Here is a 16,593-nt window from a genome sequence, read left to right on the forward strand (position 1 = left end):
TCTTCCATGTACAAAGTGGGTCCGTGTCATCACAGGTTTCCAAGTAATTTTGTTTTTCCACTTTACACGGTGATGCTAAGGGTGGCGTTAGCAAAGAATTCCACTCTGGAACCTGGTTTCACTATTTAGCGTTTTCAGGCCCCGATAACGCCGTTGTCATGTAAACGGAAGGCCCAAACACAACAACAAAATGGTCAATTTATGCAGGGAGCGTTGTCATGTAAACTGGGCCTAAGCCTATAGCAGCATAGTCTCAACGCCAGACCCATGAGAGTTCTTATGCTGAGACTAGGGTCTGGGACGCTCCTCTCACCAAACTGGGAACAGAATCTTGGCCAGTGATTGGTGAGTGGTGGATTCACCAATCAGTAACAACTCTGCGATTTGCCCGCCACCCACCCTGAGACTGCCCATCTAACTGGCTCCTGCAACATTGAGCATTTCGAACCACTCTCTCATTGGTGCTATGACCTGTCACTCATTCAATTTCATACCCCTAGACCCGCCCTCAAATACCAACTGTGGCTGTGAAGCGGCACAGACTCATTTATGTAGTATGCCGAGCGCAGCGACTCATATTTGAGTCTCTGGGGAGAGACTAATAACAGCATATAAGCTTTATCAAAGAGGAACATTTGCAGTCAAACTCCACTTAAATGTGGAGAGGTTGTCTGCCTCCCGGACCCAGACTGGAAGATGGTTCCAAAGAAGAGGAGCCTGGGAGATGAAGGCCTTCTCACAAGGAAGCTGCTGTTCTTTGTCTGCTTCAGATTGAAACTATTTTAATGGAGCTGATAAGAATACATTACCCCTCCTATAGCACACATACGCATACGTACCACACACACACACACACACACACACACACGCACACACACACACACACACACACACACACACACACACACACACACACACACACACACACACACACACACACACACACACACACCCTTTAGTCTACCATTCTGTTCTGTTCTGTTTTTTCTCTCTCTCTTCTTCCGGGGACTCGACACAGGGGACACACAGCGTCAGTCTGGTGCTCGGCATCATGGGAACTTAACCCCGTCCTGTCCAGACAGGAGCCACATCACAGGACAGGGTTGGTCATGTGATTGGACAGGGTTGGTCATGTGATGACGTGTTGACGTTCCATACCTGTCAACATTAGGCTGTGAAAAACAGGGAGATTTTCTGGGCCCCCAGAGTATCGGCAGATCCGTCGAAGCACCCTCAGTGATGTCAGCCATTTTCTGATTCATGCTGACTTGTGGAAAAATGCTCCTGCTCCCCTATCTGTAAAGGGGAGACTTGTGGATATCCATACAACCCATTTTTATTCAGATATCTTGAGGTGAGAAGTCGAGGGACCCATTTGAAAATGGTCGTGCCCGTTTTCCCTCGCCAAAAGTTAGCCTAACTTTGGAGCGGGATTTAGCACCCTTCCCAACAAGCTAGTATGACATGGTTGATACCAATGGATGCCTTAGGTCTTCTAGTTTCATATGATAGCAGATTCTTTGAAGTATCAATATCAAATCGGGAGATTAATGGGAGAAATGACCAATCGGGAGCACTGCAGGATAAAGGGTAAACATGAGTGAATTCTGCGACCAGATATGTGAATTTCCGACTCCATTGATGTCATCCATTGTGATGTCATCCACTCCATTGTGAAATTGGCACCCCCCCTCCCACCGCCCCCATTTTAGCCAATTGAAATGAACACACAGACACACCTTCACACCTCCATGCCAAATTTCAGGGATGCTAAAAAGTAAAAACCCATATGAATGAATGAATTTATTTGGTGATAAAATAAAATAACACAACAGTACATATAGTAATGAAAGAACAGACAATATATCAATCACCGAGGATAAAAACACAAAAAAGTCAGAGGGCTTATTTCCATTGTGGTCCTCACATAAAACATATAGTAAGAGGAGGCATAAAAAACATAAAACACTTAAAACAATTTAAAAGAAACATAAAACAGCGGAGAGCGGTTACATTAAAGGAACTCAAGATAAAACAAATAGCAGCAGATCAAGCAAATAGCAGCAGGGCAATGTATCACTTATAAAAAGACTAAAATAAATAAAAAGGCTATAAAATAAATGTAAAGTGCATTGATCTCTAGCATCTGTCGCTATAGCATCAGAGGGAGATTTACTCAGTGCACAGCACAGCCACTGGCTACCGTTAGCCTACAGTTACTAGCTGTGTGATGGTAGTTAACACAATAGCTACCTGTGTGATGGTACTTAATACTCAGCTAGCTGTGTGATGGTAGTTAGCACAGTAGCTAGCTGTGATGTAATTAGCAAAGTAAATAGCTTTGGAATGGTAGTTAGCATGGTAGCTAGCTAGCTAGCTGTGTGATGGCATTTAGCACAGTAGCCAACTGTGTATTCAGTGAGTCATTCTTTCTGTGCAGGTAGTGAATCAGAGTATTTACTCTCCAGGTGTGACCACACTTGTCGTGTGTGTGTGTGTGTGTGTGTGTGTGTGTGTGTGTGTGTGTGTGTGTGTGTGTGTGTGTGTGTGTGTGAGAGAGAAAGAGAGAGAGAGCGAGCGAGCGTGTGTGTGTGTCCGTGCGAGCTTGCACACCTCTGAAACCAGCCAAGCCCAATGTGTTGCTGGTTCTTGTGGAAAATGTTCCATTCAGAGTTCTGTGTGAGACGTCGACGACTCAGGTTCAACTCCAGTTAACCTGTAGCTATGTGAACAAAGCCTGTTCTAACTAGATCTAAGTGTCCAGCGGCTGTAGTGAAGGGTAAACACACGTTAACACCGTTTCCTTTTTAAATACAAAATAGCGTTTACTCACCTTTTTATGATGGTTTAAACTTTATGCACTTGTTATTGTGCCATTTTAATCACAGACACCCTGGCACGATGTCACTGTCTTTCAGAGGCCTATAGGCCCTTTTCACAGCAACTGTTAAGGTGGTAATGCAGGAAGTAAAGCGGGTGTAACGATAACATTAATGAGCGCCCTGGCACTGGAACACCTAATGGAATTAGGCCTAATTGTATTGTTTACACCTGCTTTACCACTCTTGTCAGGAAGGGGGTTAAATTACTCTCCAAAGTTAGGGGGAAAATGGCGTGGGGAAAAAACGGGCATGGCCATTTTCAAAGGGGTCTCTTGACCTTTCACCTCAAGATATCTGAATAAGAATGGGTTCTCTCCCATAGGATCCAACCCAGAGAATGTGGTTCCTCTCTTAGAGGCATTGATGATGATGATGATGATGATGATGATGATTATGATAATAATAACAATGACAGCAACAACAACTGACTAAAGTTTATAATTGATCACTTCTTCTTTTTATCCATCAACTGTATGTGTATGTGTGTGTGTGCATGCGTGCGTGTGTGTGTATAGCATTTCCGCTGGCCTCACTATGGGAAGGTGATCAGAGACGAGGTTTTGTCTGTCAGCGTCTACAACTGCAGCAAAATCTTCTCTAACAGGTAACACACACTCATACACACCCACGCATGTACACACACAGACACAGACACACACACGCATGCACACACACATGCATGCATGCATGCACACACGCACGCGCACAGACGTGACCAGGGTCGGTGGTACTCTTCGGTACATACTGTACATACATTTGACTTAAACATGTACGAAAAAGTTCTGTGATCAAGATGAAGATCTTCACGTTCTGTGTCAAGATGGCCACCACAACAAAAATGTCATGTGACTCAAACCCATGAATATGCCCGTGTGTGTGTGTGTGTGTGTGTGTGTGTGTGTGTGTGTGTGTGTGTGTGTGTGTGTGTGTGTGTGTGTGTGTGTGTGTGTGTGTGCGTGCGTGCGTGCGTGCGTGCGTGCGTGCCCGTGTGTGTGCGTGCGTGCGTGTCTGTGTGTGTGTGTGTGTGTGTGTGTAGACTGTTAGGTAAGCTGGTCATCAGTCTGCAGCATGTTGTCACTGCAGGGAGGCTGTTGCTACGGGAACCGCTCTCTGACACCAACCACAGTCTGACTGATGTAAGGACCCACACACACATGCACCACTAGAGGGCAGTCTCACTGCATGAAAATTATGAAGTATGTATAATTCAAACATTTTCCACTAAAATGTCGAGATTCTGCCCAGAATCCATCAACAACATTACTCAAGACCATATACATTGGTTTCAAGCTGGGGGGAAATCATTTTAGGGTTTAGTTACCCTCTCTCTCCCCCCATCTCTGTAGATCTATGTGGAGTTGGATGTTCGTTATCACCCAGTGCAGGGAGCAGCAGGCAGCTGGGAGGGAGATGACTTCTTAAACCTGGAAGACAAGGATGAGTAAGACATACACACACACACACACACACACACACACACACACACACACAGCCGTTTACACCGCTGGTCCCGTCCACTGCCACTCAGAGTGCTCTCCCATTGTCTGAAACGCTCTGTCGCTCAATCATCCGCTAATCTGATTGGCTGCAATGGAGTATGGGATGAGTAGTTCCTCTACTTTTAAAATAATAATGTACCTTTGCCTTTTTTCTCTTTTATTTATTTATTCATTTATTTGTGTTTTGCTCTGAATCAAATGTGATTATGATCACGATTCTCTGGCTGGCTGGTTTCCAGGCTTAAAACTCTTTATAGAAGGATTTTTGTAAACTGGTGAAAAGGAAGGGGGAAATACTCTTCCGGGACCAAAAGCTGTGTCACGAGTGTCACGTGACTGTTGAACTCTATAGCACTATTCATTCAATCCACACACATGACTCTCTAATGCCCTCTAGTGCAGTGGTTCTCAAAGTGGGGTCCGGGGACCCCCAGGAAACCTTGAGGGGGTTCCAGGGGATCCCCAGCAAAAAGAGGAATAATTCATTTTCACTATAATTCCATCCATAAGTAACACAATGACAGAATGTATGACTATTTTGGTCATCATACACTTTCTGCAATGAAACATCTAAAAGCAATGATGGGGGACCCTGTGACAAAATCTTATCAAATGGGGGTCCGTGGCCTAATTTGTGTCAGTTTAGGGGTCCTTGACGTGAACAAGTTTGAGGACCACTGCTCTAGTGGATGTATTGCTTAACATGATACCAACGTGAAAGACGTATGGAAGTATGTGGGCAGTGACGGCTACATTGTGTGAAACGGACATGTTTATTTTCATACGAAAATGGAGCATAAATGAGCCAATAGCGAGTTTCTGAAAAAACTTGGTGGAATGGTGAGTTAGGCGGGGACTGTGGCCTTCATGCGGTTATGCGTTAGCTCATCCTGTGATTGGCTGAGTGAGTGCAGTTGAGTTTTCAGTGTGTTTCCCTTCCTGGGGGTGGATTATAGGAGCGGACCTGCCAAGGGGCGGAGCCTGTGATCATAGAACTAGAGTCACAATGTGTAACTAGCTTTTTCTCTCTTCCTGTCTCAGTTCGGCTCTGGTCATCAGGAACGACGGGTTTGACGACCCAGAGAGGTGGGACAACACACGCACAGGCACACACACACACACACACACACACACACACACACACACACACACACACACACACACACACACACACACACACACAATCAAATCAATCAAAGGTGAAATGACACTGATATATTGGTTTATAGTAGGACTTTTTTGTGAAATAGACTCCGCCCACAAAACGAGATTATATGAAAAGGGTGCAGACTTTCAAAAAACCGTGAAAGAGGTTTTGTGCAGGACAGTCCACACATGCTGTGTGTTGTGATTTGGTGAAGAGTGGACACAATTTGTAGGAGTACAAAAAACTGGCATCGACAAAATTCAAAATGGTGGAAACTCTAGTTAGGGAATGGGCCAGGGCCCATATCAGTAAGTAGATGCATAAGGATCAAAGGAATCCAGTGATAAAATCATTTTGATTGTAGACGCTACGGTTCAAAAGTTATGGACCAAAACGTAAAGAGGGCTGTTATAGCACCACCATCAGATCAGTTGGTGTAATTTTTTGCTCATAGTAAAAGGGGACTACCAAATTTGGTAGCTGAGGCCCTTATGGTTTCTGAGCTAGAGCTACTTTTATGCAACATTTTTGCACTTAACCCATTGATACCTGATGCAGCATTTGTGTGTATATCCCTAATTTGTGTGTGTATCCCTTTAAGACCGCGAACCGCGTTATGCTGCATCAGGTATCATCATCAACTTTATTTGCAGACACAGGGTCCAGATATAACAACAGACAACAATTCAGAGAACACACAAATACACAGTATATCTATAAAAGGCACTTATACCAAAACCTCCACATATGTGATTGGTATCTGACAGAACTAATACCAGGGTTGGTTAGTAGCATGATATTCGAGTTCTGAGAGACATTTAGACGCCCAATAAATTTGTACATCAAGGTTCTTAAAAGTGCCTGAAAAGTGCTGACACCTGCATGGCAAAACAGTTCACTTGCACTAGTCCACCTGGGTTTTCTCAGCAAAATCCTCATACAGTCATTGTATGCAACCTGAAGTTTATGGAGGCTAGCTTTTTTATACTTAACCCACAGGGGGGCAGTGTACAAAGGGGTACAGTAGGCCCTAAAGAGACTTATCTTTACCTCCTCAGAACAAATCAATCAATGGGTATCAATGGGTTAATCGCGAATATCGCAAAAACCGCACGGCGAATCTCGTAGCAAAGTAATAGCACACTTCTCCTCAACGAGTCACTCGTTCTTTTGAGCTTGCACAATGTCTATGTAGTGGGGAAACTGTAGGAGAAATAGCATGTACAACTTCAGTTGTGTCAGACGGATAACACACACACTGATCCACTCACACACAGTCACACATATGATCTCCTGGCGGAGATAAAAAAAAAGTCTCTCTCTCTCTCTCTCTCTCTCTCTCTCTCTCTGCCAGCCAGCAGACTATCGCTCGCCCGGATCTTGTGGAGAGAGAGGCTCGGCGGCTCGGCAGGAGTCTGGTCCGAACCGGAGACGAAGACGAGGATGATGATGATGATGAAGATGATGACATCACCGACCTGGAAGCTGCCAACATCACCTACACTCCTCTACTGAGGTCTGTCTGTCTATCTGTCTGCCTGTCTGTCTGTCTGGCAAGGGATGTATTGGGACTGGTCCTAAGTGTGTGTGTGTGTGTGTGTGTGTGTGTGTCTGTGCGCGTGTGCGTGCGTGTGTGTGCGCGTGTGCGCGCGTGTGTGTGTGTAGTCGTTGCAGACCTCTGTCCAGACATGTTGTCGCGGCAACACCCAGAGTCCAGAGCTTCCAGGTGAGTCAGACCAACACTGACCTGAGTGTGGAGTTTCAGGTAGCACATCTCCATATGTTTACTGTCTTTCAGAGGCTGTAGCGTGCTCAGTTTGAAAGCCAGAGGGACGTTCCTGGTATCCCATGAAACTAGACGACCTTAAGGCAGACAGTGGTACCAACCATGTCATGCTAGGGTGGCCGCTTTTGGCGATACTCCAGAAAATCTCCCTCTTAATGTTGGCAGGTATGCTTGCAACAATGCCAGCATTTTTTTTTGTGTGTGTGCGTAGGTCAGTGTGAATGTGCTGGAGGCTCAGAAGCTGGTGGGCGTGAACATCAGTCCAGCTGTGTTCATCAGAGTGGGAGAGCAGAAGAAACACACGGCCACACAGAAGTCCACCAACTGCCCCTTCTACAACGAGGTGCCACACACTGCATAAAATGTTTCTATAAACCATGGATACGGATATGGGACATTCGACATTTGTGAACCAAAAGTATTTTGCATTTCAACATTTCAAATTAACCAACATTTTCCAATGTAAATTTGAAAATGTTAAAAGCCCCATGAAACCAAAAATCAATTCATCATTTCAAATGATTTCAATTGATGAATTTCAACTCGACAACAGCTTATCGCCAAAATGAACAAAATAATAAAATGGGTGTCTTGGACGCATCAGAAAGAGATTAAGTTATCCTCATAGACTTCATGGAAAGTTGGTAAGTTAGCCGGTGGCTACCACCAGCTTAGTTCACTTTAACATGATGGTTGTTTGAACAATTTGCTAATGTCTCTTGTCTATTTTGGGACAATGCACTCACTGGAGGCTGGAATTGCGTTAAGTTGCATGGAAATTATTTTTCATGTCATTTGCAACCTGCAACTAGTTGCATGAAAGTGTCACCGTGTAAAGCCAGCCTTAAGGCTGAATTATGCTCACCCTGCCGTGAAGGGCGCGGGGGTGGAGCGAGGGGCGGGCGCGTCAAATTACGTAAATTTGTTGGGCGTGGTTATGCGCGTGGTCCAGCGGCCGCTCGCGTTGTGCCTGATATTTTTTCTAACAGCGCGAGCTTCTCTCCAAACATGGCTGCATACAAACCATTGAGCCCTGAACACTGAGCTGTGTTTTCGCCACATTTCTTGACCCATGTGGTAGGCTATAAACTTAGATTTGCAACTGTTCGTTTTTAGTCATTTCACCAAGTAAATGTGTTGTGTTAAGAGCATTATTGAGAGAGATTAAAAGCAGCACAGAGTAGTAGGCTATCAGGGCTGAGTAGTAAAAACGGCTTTCAGTAAAAACAAGTTTGGTGAGTCCTTCATGTGCTGATGTGCGGTCGTTTGAGAGTGAAAGCGCACTCAGTACTGCACAGCGTTTCATTGCGACTTTTCACGGGCTGTTCTCACCATTGTACAATACATGGTGATCACTTTCTGAGTATAATGGCATCTGCCCCAGCGCGAGGTCTGCACGGTGACTACGGAGACTCGCGGGGCCCCACCCCCACGGAGCTTTGCTCGAGCATAAGAGCACCTTTACCTGCCTGAGCATAACTGTAACAAACAACCTTTGGGGCGTAATTCATTGTTTTCAAATTGGTGATACAGGGGCTTGAGAGTGAGACCAAGATGCACTGATCGCTCCTTTTGCTGGACATTGATAGGATTATGCATGAAAAATACTTTTGGTAGATATCACGATCAGATTTCATGAGAATATGTTGCAGTAGAACATAGTGGAACAGAGAGATGCACAGTAGAATACCTGACACAAATCTACCAACTGTCCCTTTTCTAACAAAGTAGAAGACCGTAGAGAGAAGCTGAAGTTGATGTTTCTCCTCTTCCCCCTCAGAACTTCCTCTTTGAGTTCCATGAAACTCCAGAGATTCTCTTTGATAAAGTCATAGAGATAAAGGTGAGTTCCACCAGCAGCACTGTACTGCTGTTACTGTTGTTATTAATGCTGCCTTCAAATGCAACTTGTGACATTAGGACATGGCTAATCTCTCAAGACACATTTTTCATATGAACCCTTCTCGTGAACATGGTAAACAGGACCCCATCTGAAGGCAGCATACTACTGTTGTCATGTGACTGTGATGTCACCATTATGTCACCAGGTGTTCCACAGGCGGACTCTGGCATTCCTGTTGACTCACATCGGAACCTTCAAGATCGACATTGCTACTGTGTACAGCCAGCCAGGTAAGATAGACACTACTACTGACAATAATGTGTACAGCCAGCCAGGTAAGCTGCTACTGTGTACAGCCAGCCAGGTAAGATAGACACTACTACTGACAATAATGTGTACAGCCAGCCAGGTAAGATAGACACTACTACTGACAATAATGTGTACAGCCAGCCAGGTAAGATAGACACTACTGACAATAATGTGTACAGCCAGCCAGGTAAGATAGACACTACTACTGACAATACTGTGCACAGCCAGCCAGGTAAGATAGACACTAGTACTGACAATAATGTGTACAGCCAGCCAGGTAAGATAGACACTACTACTGACAATACTGTGCACAGCCAGCAAGGTACCAAGCACAGAGACTACTACTGACAATACTGTGCACAGCCAGCAAGGTAAGCGCTAGACACTACTACTGACAATAATGTGTACAGCCAGCCAGGTAAGATAGACACTACTACTGACAATACTGTGCACAGCCAGCAAGGTACCAAGCACAGAGACTACTACTGATATTACTGTGCACAGCCAGCCAGGTAAGCGCTAGACACTACTACTGACAATAATGTGCACAGCCAGCAAGGTACCAAGCACAGAGACTACTACTGACAATACTGTGTACAGCCAGGTACAAAGCACATCCCTAGACCTCTCACCTCAAGATATCTGAATGAGAATGGGTTACAGTATATGGATACTTATGAGTCTCCCCTTTACAGACATGTGCACCTTACTGTATACTAAAGCCATGCAGTTATTTGCATGCAGTATAACTGTGTTATTTTGATTGAATATGTCTGCATACTGGAGTCCCTAAACAGTCTTGGAATGACATAAATTGGATATGACTGGAAAGCTGAGACTTGTCGATTCTGTGAGCCCAATTGTATTCATGTGTGAAGTGTGATGATGTTAGTCCCCATAGTAGCCATTTCATTGTCGTGAGACAATTTTTTGAAACTTGACCTCATAAAATAACCTATTGTGACCTCTAGGATAATCAAAGCATCACGAAACTTTACAAAAAACTAGAGACCTAGGGCATTCAGGGGATGTATGGTTACTGGTTCAAATCGCTGACCTCTCTACCTGTCTCTCTCTCAGACCACAGGTTCTACCAGAAGTGGGCTCCCCTCAGTGACCCGGCAGACACCCGGTCGGGGGTCAAGGGTTATGTGAAGGCCAGCCTCAGTGTGGTGATGAAGGGAGACGCTCTGAGCATGCCCAGTCTGCCCCCGGCCTCCAACTCAGGAGCCAATGAGGACATAGAGAAGTCAGTAATGGGGTTAGGGTTATGTGTGTGTAAACCCCAATAAATATACCGTATTTTCACTAATATTGGCCCAGGCCTTTATTTAGCTCAGTTGCAGAGGGTACCAGGCCTTATTTGGAAGCAGCCTTATATTAGAGTTGCCTCTGTTTTATAAGTAGATTTGTTCATATTTTAGTACCAAGCCTGCTTGTTTTATGATCAGTCGTAAGCAGCCTACCACATGTTGAGAACCACTGGCTTAGGGGCTACCAAATCCAGGACCCAGATCATATTCTGGTTCGGGTTCTGATCCATCCTGTCTCTGTCTGCAGGAACCTGCTGCTCCCTCGTGGTCTGGGCTCGGAGCGTCCATGGGCTCGCTTCCGGGTCCGAGTCTACCGGGCCGAGGGCCTGCCCACCATGGAGGCGGGGCTTATGGCCAAGATGTCCAAGGTCACCGACCGCACTGTCTTCATAGACTCCTACGTACAGGTCACCTTTGCCGGACAACAGGTACACACACACACGCACGCGCGCGCACACACACACACACACACACACACACACACACTTATCAAACAGAGGCAATTAGAAATAAAGGCCTCGGCCAGAGGAAATATGGTAAATCACATTGTAAATAACTGGTAAATAAATGTAATACGTGTGTGTGTGTGTGTGTGTGTGTGTGTGTGTGTGTGTGTGCGTGCGTGCGTGCGTGCATGCGTGCGTGTGTGTGTGCGTGCACGTACGAGTGCGTGCGTGCGTGTACGTTCATGCATGCATGCGGGCACGTGCGTGCGTGTGTGTGTGTGTGTGTGTGTGTGTGTAGGGGGAGACGTCGGTGGCCAACTCCACCAGTTCTCCGGTGTGGAACGAGGAGATCTCCTTCATAGAGCAGTTCCCTCCTCTGGCTCGACGAATCAGAGTCCAGATACTCGATGACGCCAACTTCGGAGACGTCGCCCTGGCAACGCACTTCCTGGATCTGCAGCAGATCTCTGACCCCACCAGGAACGGTATGAGCCATGGTTTCTAGATGGTCAAAGCCCGCCTCCCATGTATTTAGCAATTTTTAAGATAAATATATAAGATATATAAGATACCATGTTGATTAGCCAGACTGTTCTCCGAATATTTTTTGACAAATCATTTTACTTTGTGCTCAAAGTAAACAAACAAACAAAAAAAGCTGTTCCTAAAATGATGACGTATGACTCAATGGAACGCTATAGTCGTACGTATGACAATTAGATTCTGAGGACGAGCTGTTAACTAGCTGGCTAGTCAATTCATATGTCTGTCACACATTTTGTTTTGGTCTTAGAGGGCATTCGTTAACCACTTTTCAAGAGGTGTGCACCAGATGTAGACATCTATCTACGGCTGGCTACTGCTAGACTACTCACTCCATATTGACAGCCATAATAACATTAGTCAGACAAATTCATAAGCTAGACGAATCACTGAGTGAGGGCGACTGTGACCTGTCTGTCTGTCTGTCTGTCTGTCTGTCTGTCTGTCTGTCTGTCTCTCTGTCTGTCTGTCTGTCTGTCTGTCTGTCTGTCTGTCCACTTGACTGTCTCTTGCAGGTTTCAACCCTACCTTTGGCCCAAGTTGGGTTAATCTGTATGGTTCTCCTCAGAACTCCACCCTGGGAGACGTCCACCAGGTAATAATAATAAGAACTTAAAGCAACTATGAGGAACTTTTAACTGGTTATGAAACAGTCTTAATACAGGCAGGCTAGTGTCCTCTAGTAAGAGAGTGGCGTCAGCGGAGGACCAAAATGCAAGAATCATTAGCCAATGAACAGCCAGGAATGGGTCTCGCGCTACTTTTGCATGCTAAAATAAAGCCGATAATGTACAATTTGATTAATTTCAAGGGATGAAAAACCCTTTCAAAGTACAACACTGCCTATTTTGTTGCAACTCGACAGTGCTGCTTTTTTTACTCAAGAGTTCCACTTTCTACTTCCTGGAAAAAAACTGGTCCATTGGGGTGAATGGAGATGTCGGAACTCTTCTATTATACGGCTCTGAGGCAGGCTAATGCCTGGTCTGGTTATGAAAGTCTAAATGTAGGTGAATGCCTGGCCTGCCGTGACTCGGACAGCCCGGACATAGCGGGAGGAGACTCTGTTCAGGAAATGCAGTCTTCTTTCTGGGAGAACACTACCACTTTTGTCCACAGGGGCCGCTAAAACCAACACAACATGATAGTCCCTTGTAGCTGCTTTAAATTCAAATAACATATTTCAAGAGACCCAGGGACTCTTGGTAAACCAAACCAAACGAGACCAAAACAGACCACCTCTCTCCTCTCTCCTCTCTCCAGGCTTTAAATGAGGGGTTAGGCAGAGGAATCTTCTACCGTGGTCGAATCCTATTGGCTCTCAGTGTGGACGTTTACTCCTCCCCCTCTGCTGTGACCACAGATACAGGCTCCGCCGCCCTGGGCAAGGTACTTCCTGTTTCCAGATTACAATTTTTCCATTCAACAAATCCAACACATTTCAAACTTGTATTCAGTCTTTCCCAGAGTGTTTAGAGACCACGGGACACCAAGGGGATATGGTCCCAGCGATAACACTACTAGTCATAATACATATGAAAGGTGCTGTAAATGATTCTGGAGGAAGGATTGAGTCAACACAGTTCTCATTCACAAGTAGTCAAATACTGAGGCCCAATCCAGAACACCAACCCAAAGCCTCAGGATTTGACTACTTGGGAATGAGAACCGTGTTGACTCAATCCTCTGTGGAGTTCTCTCTCTTGATTGGATAAAGTGGGATGGGATAGAGACAGTTGGTCTGTGTGGGAACACCCACAAAATGTTATACTGCTGGCACGCGTGTGGGGTAAAACCGCCCATATATCTCATGAGCTGTCTGTCTGAGACCAAGGACCACAATAGAAACAAGTCCCCCGGACTTTATTGTGTTTTTATCCTTGATGATGTTGTCTGAGATGGATATCTTCTGTTCGTGTACTCTTTACTAACAAACATCAAATAAATCAATTTAAAAAAATGAGATAGCCCACCTGTGCACCGGGCACCAAAGGCATGGGGAGACATACCCCCAGTGCCAACAGCGTCCCAGGCGAGAATCAAACCCAGGACCTTCTTGCTGTGAGGCGAGAGTGCGAGGCAAGAACGCAACCACCGTGCCACCCAAGTATTGACAAATGCTACTTATTCCTTAAAAAAAGTCTTAGCTGAACTACTGCTGACAAAATGTACTATTGCAAGTCGCTATGGAAAAGGTGTCTGTCATGTGTGTGTCCGCGTGTGTGTGCGTGTGTGTGTGTGTGTGTGTGTGTGTGTGTGTGTGTGTGTGTGTGTGTGTGTGTGTGTGTGTGCAGGTGAAGGGAGCTCTGGGCCGGCTGAAGAGGAAGCAGAGCAGCAAGAACAAGCAGAAGAAGGAAGGTCAGTCCGCTGGTCTCCATGGCAACAAGGACACTGTAGCAGAGATTTGATTGCCTCTCTGACTCTGAGGAGGAAGACATCTGGGCTGTGTTCCAATAGTCCAATATATACGTCTTAACTCCTTTCCTAACCACTTGTCCTTGACCTGGATGGAAAACGTCTGCCCTATAGGCGTGTGTGTGTGTTGCTCACAAAATGTTATTGCCCTTAGGTTTACATGCGTGCGGGTGTGTGTGTGTGTGTGTGTGCCCCTTAAGTTTATCCATCAGTCTTATGACATCATCAGGACTTATGATATCACTGGCGACATCATCAGTGATGTCACAATGCCTCTAGGACATCAATTGAAACAGAGAACAAACAGAGATGGCCCACATTGCCCCTTTTATAGATAATATAGAAGATAGATAGATAGATAGATAGATAGATAGATAGATAGATAGATAGATAGATAGATAGATAGATAGATAGATAGATAGATAGATCGATAGATATGAATGCAGCCCAGCAGAGGAGGGGCAATGTAGACATGACTTAAGCAGAACTCATCCCTGTTTGATCATTTGTCATTCCTGTTTGTCTCATTGACGTAGTGACTCAGGCTGGCAGCAGATTGGCTGAAGAGTCAGGGGAGGCGGGGCCAGAGGTACCGGAGTCTGTTACCGTGGAGACAGAGGAGACCCACCCACTCCCTGAGGTCATCATCATCAATTAACCCTTAACAACAAAGTGCATTATGCTTATAACTGTGATGTAACATTTAAGACATCATCATCATGTATTTTAAAGGGACAGTACATGCTAAAATAAAAAATAAAAAAAATCTTATCTGTCATGCTATTTATCCATCTAGATGGTTTTGGTGTAAGTTGCAAGTTCTCTCAGGGCTACCCGTAAAGGAGTATCTGCTGTTTCTCACAGTAACTCTCTCCCTCTCTCTCTCTCTTTCTCTCTGTCTCTCTCTCTCTCTCTCTCTCTCTCTCTCTCTTTCTCTCTGTCTCTCTCTCTCTCTCTCTCTCTCTCTCTCTCTCTCTCTCTCTCTCTCTCTCTCTCTCAGGGCTTCCTGGGAGTGAAGGAGGAGTTTCTGCTCTTTGCCTCTCTGTTTGAAGTCACCATGATGGACCCGTCTGTAGGAACCAGGCTGCTCAGCTTTGAACTCTCCATAGGTGAGCAGAACCAGCAGAACCAACAGCTGTAGGTCATGGATGTACTTTACAGACAAACATGGTATTCCATTTGTATTGTACTGGTACTGTATCACTATCTCCACACTTCGTTTGACACTACCAGTTCAGGAGAGTCTGGCCCAATTCACTCTCATTCTGGTATAACGAGAGAGAGAGAAAATACTCTGTTCTCTTTATAACCATCCACCGAAAGTACCGAGCAGGCCTGCTTTATTGCACCATCCAAATCTTCAAAACTTGCCATTTTTAGTATGTAGGTTGCTAGCTTGCTAGCTAGCGTTGTTGTTGTTGTCGTTGTTGTCGTTGTTGTCGTTGTTTCACAGCGGCGGATGCATTTAAGAGTGGTACCACGCATGGAGCTTCCGCTCTGACTTAAATGGGTCGGAGCCTCAGTCTGAGCCAATGGCAGAGCTTACAGGGAGCAAACCAGAGACCAATGAGCTTCTCTGTTTGTTTTTTGGCAGGGAGTTACGGGAAGGCCGTGGAGACGAGGGCCAAGAAGAGCAAGAGCCGGGAGGAGCTGAGGAGGAGCAGGGAGGATCTGAATGAGGAGGTGTTGTATATCATTCTAGATTTGTCTTGAGGCGTCCATATCGATGGCCAAAGTCATGTCCTCTTCTGAGTTGGTTCTACACACCAGGGGATTTTTCTGCCATTCATTTTCCAATAGATGGCCCTCTCAGGCCCTCCAGGATTTTGCAGATTTTTTCTAATTTTTTTCCATTTATTTTTTTCTTTTTGATTGTTGCACGAGAAATGCTTAATTCAGGAACTGGCAAAAATTGCAAGTTGGGGGATTTTTTATTTTATTATATTTTATTCTTAGGAATTTTTCTTTAAGTTTTACATGATTTCTTTTTTGTAAAATTACGAGAAATGGCAAAAATTGCAAGTTGAGGAACCTGTTGTGCTGTTTTTGCGGAGAAATCGCGGGGATTTTGAAAAATTGCACGCCCCCGCAAATATTGCAGAGATTGGTTGAATTTGCATGAATTATTGCGATCGTAAAATCACAATTTCCTGGAGGGACTGGTATTTGTAGTTTATGTAGGCTAATGCATTTGTATATGTTTTACAAGTTTTTATTTGTGTCTATAGGACCCTCTCGAAAATGAGATGCTACATCTCAAGGGGCTATCCTTTCAAATAAAATTCTAATTCAATTCAAAACTTAAACTTCAGGTCCAGGGTCTGCTGGAGTCAGAGGAGGAGCTGGACAGAGAGGAGCTGCTGAGCCCCGAGCCTGACACCAGATCTGTGTCTGCGGCCATGAGACCGCA

The 16,593-nt window shown here is 45.1% G+C and overlaps 1 protein-coding gene across 1 annotated transcript in view; it reads left to right on the forward strand.

Annotated features, from left to right (window-relative positions):
- The window catches only part of fer1l4 (fer-1 like family member 4), a gene marked incomplete at both ends in the record, with an annotated part of 61,937 nt that overhangs the window by 1,362 nt on the left and 43,982 nt on the right, over window positions 1-16,593 (forward strand). Inside the window, 19 exons of the mRNA XM_083639768.1 lie at window positions 3,398-3,486; window positions 3,919-4,018; window positions 4,229-4,323; window positions 5,423-5,467; window positions 6,883-7,044; window positions 7,194-7,254; window positions 7,526-7,657; window positions 9,095-9,157; window positions 9,363-9,447; window positions 10,547-10,715; window positions 11,027-11,207; window positions 11,524-11,710; window positions 12,284-12,363; window positions 13,032-13,157; window positions 14,063-14,126; window positions 14,720-14,823; window positions 15,184-15,292; window positions 15,778-15,866; window positions 16,496-16,593. The exon at window positions 16,496-16,593 is cut by the window's right edge and continues 18 nt beyond it. Coding sequence (XP_083495894.1) covers window positions 3,398-3,486; window positions 3,919-4,018; window positions 4,229-4,323; window positions 5,423-5,467; window positions 6,883-7,044; window positions 7,194-7,254; window positions 7,526-7,657; window positions 9,095-9,157; window positions 9,363-9,447; window positions 10,547-10,715; window positions 11,027-11,207; window positions 11,524-11,710; window positions 12,284-12,363; window positions 13,032-13,157; window positions 14,063-14,126; window positions 14,720-14,823; window positions 15,184-15,292; window positions 15,778-15,866; window positions 16,496-16,593 — 2,039 coding nt within the window. The remainder of the gene's footprint in view (window positions 1-3,397; window positions 3,487-3,918; window positions 4,019-4,228; window positions 4,324-5,422; window positions 5,468-6,882; window positions 7,045-7,193; window positions 7,255-7,525; window positions 7,658-9,094; window positions 9,158-9,362; window positions 9,448-10,546; window positions 10,716-11,026; window positions 11,208-11,523; window positions 11,711-12,283; window positions 12,364-13,031; window positions 13,158-14,062; window positions 14,127-14,719; window positions 14,824-15,183; window positions 15,293-15,777; window positions 15,867-16,495) is intronic.

The sequence above is a fragment of the Poromitra crassiceps genome (genome assembly GCF_964638095.1).
Source record: "Poromitra crassiceps genome assembly, chromosome: 7".
Lineage (NCBI taxonomy): Eukaryota > Metazoa > Chordata > Actinopteri > Beryciformes > Melamphaidae > Poromitra > Poromitra crassiceps.